Here is a 10,743-nt window from a genome sequence, read left to right on the forward strand (position 1 = left end):
AGTGATGACATCTTAAAATCTAGGTATTTAGTATGATTTCGACTCCAAGCTACCTTCCATTGGGTATTTGCCATTCAATACGTACAACATGTCCAATCAGCACTCGGTGTCGAGTGCTGACGAACATTCAGCACTGGACACGCAGTGCTAAAGCCTACCTTTCAAACTTAGAGCCAAGTACTGAAAAATTAAATTTTCGTAGTTCTGCTTCAATCAAGCACCTTGCTTCAATCAACAGGTTCAACTTCCTTGTGTGACGTCAAAGCAAACGATTGCATCACGTGTTTTAACGTTTGACCTGAGGAAAGGCCCCAAAGGTGTGTACTGTAGTTACTGCATAACAATGCAAACAAGTTCAACGTGAATATCTTACAATGGCAGCCCTCAACTCAAGAGCTCAATGTATTGTACAAAAAACACGTAATGCTCTGTAAATTACGAGCACTGTTCGTCATCAGGCTAATATGCGAACACCACAAACAACCAAACATTTAAGAACCACGGGGGTCTCCTAACCTAACATTTTCATTGGAGTCACGGTTTCGGAAAGATTTCCCGACGGAATGGCTAAAGTTTCCAGGTGAGTTTCACGATATTGACAGTCCGCACGCACTTCGTTCGGTAACCGCAACGTCTTGTCAAGGTATTAAGGGCTTACAAGGCCGTGGGTGGTGGAACGGGGGGTGACTGCCGACTTGTATCTTGAACGTGGATCAAGGTTCGAAACTACATGCGGCGAGTTTTACAGAAGTACTTTCACTTCCGCATATATTATGCGTACAACTGCGTTGAAAATGACTTTGATATTAGACTAGACTTTATGTCAATGCTGTTTATATGTGTCTGTGGTATTTTCAAACAAGTCATTAACCCCAATATCATAAAGAGTTTTGTTGCTACGGTTTAATTTTGATCATGCTTTATAGTGTCCAACTGTAACGTAAACAATACCTAGCTACAATAGTTCACTAAGATAGCAAGCAAATGATATATTTGTATTTCCTATGTCCCCAAACTCCGTTACGTTACGTAAAATGGGGTTGGATAGCGCTATTTCAAATCAACTGATGAGGCCTCGCGTAAACATCATGGTTTTTCCATTACGTAACCGAGGTGTATTTTTGTAAACACGAGTAAGGGTCTGGGATTTCCCCTTAAGGTACTATATAGCAGGTCAAAAGGTCCGGACTGGTTAGACTGGTCGGTTGGTGGCCCTTGAACTCAACTATGACTGTTACAGAGTAAATGACACCTTGTATTTCTCCCGTTACAGTAAGCTGACGTGCAATCTGCTGGTTTTGTTTGTTCCTGTTCCGGAAACCAAGCATTCAACCATTGCAATGGCTCGGCACGCCCATGCACCTGTACCAACCGTGGCACCTGAGACAAGTATGGTCCAGCCCAATGCCGATCGCAATGCGGACACTGTCAACATATGCCTCAACATTCGGTTGAACGTCAGCTACCCTACCAACATCTACGACCTAAGAATACCCTATGTGGCTTTTGTGTCTGTTTTAGTTTGTCTCTTTGTGGCTGTTGCCGTGTACCAGACAGTCATGAAAGCCCTAATGATAGTCCTAGTCGTGGTCGCCATGGTAACGTTTTCAACGCTTTTATACATGATATATGAATACATGAACAACAAAGTCAAACTCACTACACAGTACAATATCGCCAAGTACATCACAGAGGGGCAGCTGAGACAAGACCAGAGTAGTGAAATTCAAGGAGCAGCGTCAGTAGTGAACATTGGCAATATAGACTCAGAAATTTCTCGTCGGCAAGAAGAAACACTTCAGAGGCATACCGAAACTGGTACCAATGAACAGGATGACAAAGAAAGTAAAGGTTCAACTGATGTGTCACCGTCCAATGTAGTCAACAATGTTCCAGTAACCATAACTAGAGTTGAGGATGACTCGTCACCTGAAGAAGATGACTTAACAACTGACAACCCCTTCCCTGATAGAGCTCAGTTGACCCCTTGGCCACTTTATAGATCACCACAATTCCACCTACAGCAAACGCAAAGGATTTCACAAAGCCAAATGCAACCAAGTATCGTCATGCCAGTATCACAATTACGGGAAACACCACGACAAGGAGAATTTCAGCAAAATAACTTTATATCACAATTTATCCAACAATTGGCGGAAATAGAATGGAGCGACCCAACATTTGGATTCCTGTCCGGTCGCGATAGTCGCGCTGTCGTCAGGGCAAGTCATTCTACCGGAAGCGGAAGCATGGTTGTACGCCGTCGTGCCTTGGCCGGAGCGGGTGTGCCGTATCTTAACCAAGACGGTATGCAAACTTTGATTGCCTACACCAAAAAGGTTATGTTTTGGAGTGCATGTGTTTTGTATGTCTGTTGTCTGTAAACAGCATAACTCGAGGAGTGTTTATGATATTTGGTATGTCAGTAGGTGTTTGCAAAAATGAAGACATTTTTCGGAAATTGACGGCTGTATGGTTAAGATTTTGGATGGTATGTAGACGTGATATAATTCTGGGCTCTCTAGCAGCTCTCTTTGGAACTGCAGTTTGGGGTGTTTCGGTTGCAGACTTTGGGATGAGTCAAGAAGGGATGATTTGTGCGATGTGCAATGTATTAAGTATAATGTGCATTGCTGTATATTTGATAATTCTGAAAAAGCAACTTTTGTTAGTTGAAAAGGCTCGACTGGTATACGTAAAGATTACGTGTTAAGTCCAACCAGAATGGATGTTGTGATGTCACATAGGTCCGAGTTTTATCCTATACCCCTACGAGTATCTTGTACTTTGTGTAATAGTTGTTGTTGCCAAACATTGTATCATGTACAATTGTCGTGCAATAAAGTTCTTCTACAAACACCCTATTCAAGGAGGGGCTTTATAATAGTGAGACGGGCACACAATTTTAACCTTTCACTTATCTCATTTCCGTTTATACTTCATAGTGATGAAGCCGTATTTCAACTTCATCGCGGATAAGATGCCTGCAGACTGGAAACAACTGGCCACGAATCTTGACTTGCCCTTTGCGCAGGTTCTTGCTGTGAATGACAGGCACCGGGACTGTTGGATGTGTTGCCATCAGGTTATGGAAATGTGGCGCAGCAACAACGGCGCACAAGCAACGGTGGATGACTTGATACAGGCCGTTAGGGACACCGGTAAACAGGATGTTGCAGAAGAGCTGGAATCTATGCAGTTAGATTAAAGCTGTCGAGCCTGGGAACCATCCGGAAAGTAGTTTGCCCAGTCCTGCGTTCATTATACACTTTATATAGTCGCTTCTGAGAGCTTGAAACCATTGTTCTTACTGTTCAAACTTGTCTTTATTTTTCCTAGTTTATACTGCCAATATATTGTCTGTAGTGAAACTCGTAATGTAATTAAATCGAGGCAAAGAATTTGGTTTTGCTTCCAGTCATGATCAGTTGCCTTTAGTTGTTCTACATGTATATAACAGGAATGAAATATAGATAGGAAAGAGTGAAATTGAAATCAAATAACAATAAATATGATAATAAAATGCAGAACCCAATAAATGATGATGCCTGTGATATTCACAAAGAGCCCCATTTACGACACGGTGGCCTTGCATTTCAAACAGATTTTGATTAAAAACCAGCATGTTAATTCAGCAGTTTGCGCTGCATGCTACGAGGCTTGTACGTATACCTTTGCTGACGTTTACATACTTATCTAGAAGCACATAAACATTTCCTTTACATGTATGATGACTAAATGACTAAAATTAAGAATCATCTGCACTAATATACATTTCCTAGTACTGTATTTTTCAAGCAGAGGTTTTTGCATGTTGGGGGATAGTAGTTGTCGGGTTTTCTGACGACTGCCTCTTGGTCACTACTAACACACCCTCCCCGACCGAAACCTTTGCTTGGAGAATAAATACGTACTACACACACACACACACACACACAACACACGAGCAAACAAAGTTTAGTCAGGTGGGTCATGACGTCACTGTCACACACCTGAGGTCAAAGGTAAAGTTGGTGACCTTTTCCAGAACAAGATATAACGGCGTTCTTGTGTCCTGGGCAGAACTTGTCACAGGTGTTCAAACGTCTTACATGTGATATCCTTGTTTCCAGCTTGCTGGAAGAGTCTAGGTAAGATATTAAGTTTTTTTTGTGCTTGTAAATGGAAAACAACGTTTACCTTTAAGCATTAATGACTTAAGAGACACCACTTAATGCACGGCATGCCTGCAGTACAACTACGTACACATGTATGTCATCATAGTCACGTAGGCTCTGCCTAAGGTGATTTCTATTTGATTCGAACTCTGACAACACACTATAAACACCAGCTAGCACCTATCTGATGGTATATTATTGTAGAAATCATGTATTACGCGTGAAAGCCGCCAGGGGTGTCTAGCCCGTACCCGGAAGTAACAGGAATACTTCGGGGTTTTGGTCCAGTTGGAGTTTTCAACAAAAACTTGATGGTCGAAAGCCGTAACCGTGAATTTAGTTTGTAGTAACCTGTGTGAATAAGTCTCTAGACTGTACATGGATGTCTAAGCTTCATTAACGTAACGTGTAGGTATATATGGGTGCAGTTGTCCTCAGCTTTCTCGAGGCTGAGTGTCACGTACATGTAGGTAGGTCAAACACAGCCGTTTACGTATGATTCTAATAAAGTTTGTGTTCAAGAAAGTACGAAGTTTTATTGTGTTTCAAGACACCCCAAACCAATTTCTAGCGTCTCTGTCTTAAGCAGTGATGATCTTTTCTCTCCCGCAGGTGAACAGTTGACAGATCCTACCTACGACAACCCCATACCAGACCCGGAAGTATGTAAACATGGCTGTCCAAGGTGAGACGTACCTTTGTACACATGTACGAAAGTAAACATAACTGTAAACTTATCTTATCCACTCACTAAGATATTAGCGTAATTTTGTGTTTTACATTTCACATCTTATTTCTACCTTAATGCATAACAAGAAATCTAATCTATTTACCAGTTAATTTGAAAATCTTAGCTAATACATGTATAAATAGACGATTGTAAGCGGTGTACCGAAAGTGCGAAAAGGAACGAAAAGGAACGAAAAGGAACGAAAAGGAACGAAAAGGAACGAAAAGGAACGAAAAGGAACGAAAAGGAGCGAAAAGGAACGGAGTATGAAGCAAACTTAAATAAAATCAATGAGAATATAAGGAATCGGTACTGCGGGCGTTAGAAGCCTATGAAACGTGTTTTATTTTACCGAGAATTTGACATTATCAAATTTTTACAGCGCTGTTTCAGGCTGTTGTTTTTGTGTGGCTAAATTATTCTTTGAAGATCTGCGAAATACAAAGAAACGGAACTGAGATAAGAAAGTAAGGACTAAAATTCAGTGGGTGGTAGATGAATATCGATTATTATACATTTTCAGGATGAGGCAAGATTGTAACGTTGTTGTTGTATTTGGGTGGCTTTTATTCTCCCTAGAGGGGAGCGCCGCATGCAAATGACCCGCGAAATCCGGTCAGGAAAGATATGCTAATAAACTGCTGCCCCACGACGAGCATGACAGCTCCTTTCAACAGGGCCAACAACATGGTTTTCTGGAGACTGGAGACATATCTTCTCGCTCGTTCACAACGAAAGAAAAGCTGTAAAATGAGAGACATATATACATTGTACCAAAGAGATTTCATCAAGTTGTACAATGAGTATTCATCATTTTGGCGGGAAGAAAGGTGCCAACGTGAGGAATTTGTGCAAAGGATATTGGGAAATACAATTTCTGTCAACAATTTTCCGTCATATTCAATACAAATAAATTTCTGCTTCTTGCGACCGACATCAGGCCCTCGCTGATGATGAAAAAATCCCAATGCCGGGTTTAGATGTCCTGGTTGCAAAACGAATTTAAGGCGTTGTATTGATATTAATGAAAGTGTGAAAAAAAGGAAGGAAGAATAATTCCCAACATGCTGGGCTCGAACTTCCGATCGTCGACTTCCCTGGGTTCGAACATTCGACCTATATTTCTCTAAGGTCAAGTTCTTACAAATTGTGCAATACATATACTTGTAACTTTACTATCATTGCATTTTTTAAACAACTATATCCACATAGCATGGCTTTTTATGATAAAATATGCGCAATCGTTCTCAACATAATCCATTTCTTCTTGTGAAATTTTATAATATAAATGTAATATGGATATTCTAAGGAATGTTATAACCACATTAACACGTACATGAACATAGATATGCATAGATAGGTCTCATCAATATTAATTCCTCCATTGAACCATTGCTATAGGAATTTCGTGGAACAAGCCGCAAAATGCATTTGCCGATCACAGTTTACCTTTTCCTAATATTACCATCGATTTTATTTGAATTTGCTTCATACTTCGTTCCTTTTCGTTCCTTTTCGTTCCTTTTCGTTCCTTTTCGTTCCTTTTCGTTCCTTTTCGTTCCTTTTCGTTCCTTTTCGTTCCTTTTCGTTCCTTTTCGTTCCTTTTCGTTCCTTTTCGCACTTTCGGTAGACCCATTGTAAGTTGTACTGCCTGGAATATTGTAGAATGACATGAGGCCCTCTAGCTCTTCTTGAATATGTAACGTTCTGAACTCGTATAATGCGTTCTGATGTTACATTTCTTCTTCCAGGCGTTGAGAAGTACTTTTTCTACATTAAGGAAAAGGTGGCTTCAGACTGGAAGGACCTCGCTTTCTTTTTGGGCTTTTCGGGCACCGATGTTGGAAACATAGGAGGCAGAAACTATGATGACAAGTCCAGCTGTATGGATCTGTTACAGGAGTGGGCAACAGCAAATGGCACAGACGCTACTATAGAGGTCCTGATGGAGGCTCTATCTAACGCAGGCCTACGCAGCGTTGCGGACGGATTGAAGGCTGGTAAGGCCACACGAAATTTATTTAGTGCTTCTCGGATTATTTTCAGAAACAAATTGGACGGGACAGGCCGAAACTGGGTGAAGACATGCGGCTTAAATAACACAGAAATTATCCCGAGGAGTTTAAAGGCACGTTTTATACAAACGTGAATGTCTTATTTTGATTTTGTTACAAATGTTCTGGATAAAAGGCATTGTTTTTAGACTGAAATGGTTTAATAAAAAAATGGACAGGCGAATCCGAGAAGCAACAAATAAGATTGGTGTGGCCTAACGTTACCCTTTTCGTTTAATTGGTCAATTTTCAAAGTCTACTCAGCATCTGAAGAATATATGTCATGTGTGCTTTGTGTATGGTACTTTAGTGTATGGAAATACATAATTCGTTATTTACGCTTGATAGAGCTGGCTACCGGGCAGGGGGCACAGCCTCCAGATCAAGGACAACCTTCAAGGGTACAATCTCAAGGGATCATGAGGCAACCTCCTACTGGAAAACCTCAGCCGGTATCACGGGTGCAACCTCAGTCGGTACCGGTGCCATGGGTGCAACCTCAGCTGGTGTCTTGGGTGCAACCCCAGCCTGTGGCATGGGGGCAACCTCAGCTGGTACCATGGGTGCAACCTCAGCTAATGCCATGGGGGCAACCTCAACTGGCGATGGGGGGACCATCTAACAATACGGAAGGTAAATATTACCTTTCAATGTAAAATATATGTAACCCGTTTCCTCTCTACATGTTTGTCTCGGCTCTGATTTGATTTTTTTTTATACTGAAAGTGTTGATCAGAAGCAATATGTTCTGTTCTCTGTACCTGTCCGTGGACAACACATATTTAATTCTTGCTTCAGATAATTTTCAACAGAATTCAGATACTTATTTAGTTCACTGCATCCTTGCATTGAACAAGTCATAAAAAAACACAACACAGTACCATTTTATTTCCTTATATCCTCTTTAGAGTTGAGGCCGTATTTCAACATCATCGCTGAGAACATGCCTGCAGACTGGCCACAACTCGCAACGAACCTCGGGATACCGTTTGCACAGATCCAAGCTATACAACAACAGAACAGGGATAACTGCTGGATGTGTTGTCAGCAGATCTTGCACATGTGGTGTTACAACAACGGCCAAGAAGCAACGGTGGAAGTCTTGATGCAAGCCGTTAGGGACACTGGTCACCAGGACGTTGCAGAAATGTTGGAAATTAAACAGTTAGAGTGACAAAATAAAACATCAGGTCCAACTTCCAATCCTTAAAACAACAGCAAAGGCCGAAACAACCTTCTCCCATGTACAACAGCCTTGTGTCATGTGACCTGTGTGACCTTTGACTTCCAGGTCACGTGACCACCCTATGCTAAGCTGATGAAAAATGACGGATGCAATTTGAGAGTCTTCTCACCAAGAAACTTTAGTTTGTAAACTTGCGGATAAGTACTATTCTCCATACTTAATGTCGTATGTATGTTACCTTAACAAGACCCCTTCACGATTATTTGCATCTGCCTTAAGCTTATGCTATCTCTAGTTTTACTCATTTTATCTTTATCATCAAGATCAAGAAAGGTTAGATTCAGAATAGGTACTGTCAATTTTTTGTTACCAAAACATTGTCTTATGGGGAAAGATATGAAATTTCTGGACATTTTGTCTTTGCTTTAAGCTTCACCTTAAAGCAATTTTATGATCTTACTTCACTGTTGTTATGTGACTTTGTGTGGAATATTTGATTCATAATCCATATAGATAACTAATAGAAAAAAAAACAATTTTTTTCAGATCATTAAGCCAGAGGGAGTTATGAGAATATGATCAGATAAGAATGTATATTTTCTATTTGGTGAAGATTAAAACCTTTTTGGTCTGCCAACTGCTGTGTTGTGTCCTTTCTTTTGTCGTCTACAGTGTGTGTGTGTGTGTGTGTGCGCGCGCGCGCGTGTGTGTGTGTGTGTGTGTGTGTGTGTGTGTGTGCGTGTGTGTTTGTGTGTGTGCGTGCGTGTGTGTGTGGGGGGGGGGACGTGACATGCAAGGACAATTTCACCTGTTGGCCATATAACACTGTCAGGTATTTCGCCGTAGGCTATCGTTTGGCATACAGACTGCACAAGTTGGGTTACACCCTGTCTGTACTCTGTCTACAGCAGAGATATCTGTACATTAACTTTTACTCCTGCAGACCAGTACTGTCTCAAACAGCCAACAAACGTGTTACAATTTACTACGGCCAATCAAGCAAGCAAGGTAAGCTGGATGTTCGGTTAGTCTTTACCAGACTAAGTACGCTGGCTATAAGGAGAATAATTTGCAATTGCTAGGGGAGTTTGGCCAGAGAACGGTTTGATCGGCCAGGAGGGAGAATGTTACCCTTCCCGCGGACTGACTCTCTTGGCCAAATATACCCCTTTTAAATTTTGCCAAATTGTACGATCCATCCCCCCTTAGGAAGACCTGGTGAAGGCAAAAGGTTTGTCCTTTGCTTGCCTGTTCTCCAAACACTCTGAAGGAGGAAACTTTGTGTAATTGTGAAAGAGGGAGGGGTAACTGGCATCTTGGAGAGTAACACTGCGTGTATTGAAGGTAATTGAAATGAGAGAACTACATTGTACTTAAAAATAGCGATCATTTGGTTAGAAAAATTATCAGATCATCAGGCTACTTATTAACGATCATAACGATCATAAAGTGGTAAAATCACCAAAGGGCCAAAATAAGCCATAGCCGATTGTAAGCTACATTGACTCAGTGACCTGTCAGTCTGGGTCTAAACAACATATAAATGATTTATGGCAATTGAGACCTTTCAGGCTCTTTTGCTGGTGTCAATCCTGCTGAAAACTCGCAAAGTTTGTAATTGGCACGGTTTTGTGATCAACTCAAAGCTCACGGACAGGACTATTTACAATAAATAGATTTTATTTTGTGATGTTTATCTTTCTAATTATATCGGAGATGTGTGAAGGGGCTTGGTCTGACATACAATCAATAAAAAGACATGCAGGTGTGTCATTGTGCACATGTAACCTTCCTGACTCTTGCGACAGTCTGTTTAAGGTACCGCCCAGGAGCCTTTTGTCTCTACGAGAATGAGTCATGGCTTTGGAACTTTTCCGTACCCTCTACACTGTCTGACCCTCTTGAAAAAATCTTCAGATGCGTTTTTCAAGAATCTTGAGACTTAATTATCTCAAGATTCTCATGAAAGATACTAGCAATATCAACTCCAAGATTTACCACAAAATCTCAAGATTTTTAAAACAAATCTCAAGATGTTTCGATTTTCAACGAGGCTCTAAAAGACTCCCACTGGGGTCAGTATCAGAGAAGTTTTTCACATGCACAAAATATACTATACATTGAATATGTATGGAGCGTGTTGGTATACATATTGGAATTCTTGTAAATAGAAGGTCATTTTGTATTCTTTCCACTTCAGCCACGCTGCAACGAATCCTGCCAATCGAAGACGCTGTTCCACCCGAAGACAAGCATACATCTCAGAAAATGGCCGATACAGACGCAGCCAATTGGACCTTTAAGTTTTGGGGGATCGCGATTTCTATACCGCGCGACCCAACACCAAAACAGGTCTTCATCGTTGTTGCGGTTACTTTAGTCTTTGTCTTTTCGGCCTTTGCCTGGTATTCCACCATCACGAAAGCGACTGTGGTTGTTCTCATCGTAATCGCCCTCATTGGGCTTTCTTACAAAGCATACAATAACGTTATCACGAAACAAACTGATGAGTATGGTGACAAACACAAACAAGTAAGTTACTTTTCACAATTTGATTTGTTTTCCCTCTACTTTATTTGTGTGTGTTTTTTTCTCAGTTTAAGACCCAGTTTGCTA

General features: G+C 41.1%; 2 protein-coding genes across 2 annotated transcripts; both read left to right on the plus strand.

Moving 5' to 3' along the window:
* Window positions 1-1,278: 1,278 nt before the first annotated feature.
* Window positions 1,279-3,895, plus strand: LOC118404775. Its single transcript, XM_035804108.1, has 2 exons — window positions 1,279-2,307; window positions 2,946-3,895. The coding sequence occupies exons 1-2, from the start codon at window positions 1,341-1,343 to the stop codon at window positions 3,206-3,208; spliced, it is 1,230 nt and encodes a 409-aa protein (XP_035660001.1). The 5' UTR covers window positions 1,279-1,340; the 3' UTR covers window positions 3,209-3,895.
* A 129-nt stretch (window positions 3,896-4,024) lies between these two features.
* On the plus strand, window positions 4,025-8,764 carry LOC118404645 (pinin-like). The gene is made up of 5 exons (XM_035803882.1): window positions 4,025-4,130; window positions 4,770-4,842; window positions 6,639-6,887; window positions 7,290-7,574; window positions 7,850-8,764. The coding sequence occupies exons 2-5, from the start codon at window positions 4,830-4,832 to the stop codon at window positions 8,113-8,115; spliced, it is 813 nt and encodes a 270-aa protein (XP_035659775.1). The 5' UTR covers window positions 4,025-4,130; window positions 4,770-4,829; the 3' UTR covers window positions 8,116-8,764.
* Window positions 8,765-10,743: the final 1,979 nt, after the last annotated feature.

This window comes from Branchiostoma floridae, chromosome 17 (genome assembly GCF_000003815.2).
Source record: "Branchiostoma floridae strain S238N-H82 chromosome 17, Bfl_VNyyK, whole genome shotgun sequence".
In the NCBI taxonomy this organism is placed as follows: Eukaryota; Metazoa; Chordata; class Leptocardii; order Amphioxiformes; family Branchiostomatidae; genus Branchiostoma; species Branchiostoma floridae.

Excerpts from the sequence above, each read along its gene's own strand:
- LOC118404775 (XM_035804108.1), top strand. The coding sequence starts at position 1,341 with ATGGCTCGGCACGCCCATGCACCTGTACCAACCGTGGCACCTGAGACA. Across the intron at positions 2,308-2,945 it reads GCCGTATCTTAACCAAGACG|TGATGAAGCCGTATTTCAAC; the intron begins GTATGCAAACTT and ends TATACTTCATAG.
- LOC118404645 (XM_035803882.1), top strand. Across the intron at positions 6,888-7,289 it reads TGCGGACGGATTGAAGGCTG|AGCTGGCTACCGGGCAGGGG; the intron begins GTAAGGCCACAC and ends TACGCTTGATAG. Across the intron at positions 7,575-7,849 it reads ACCATCTAACAATACGGAAG|AGTTGAGGCCGTATTTCAAC; the intron begins GTAAATATTACC and ends TATCCTCTTTAG.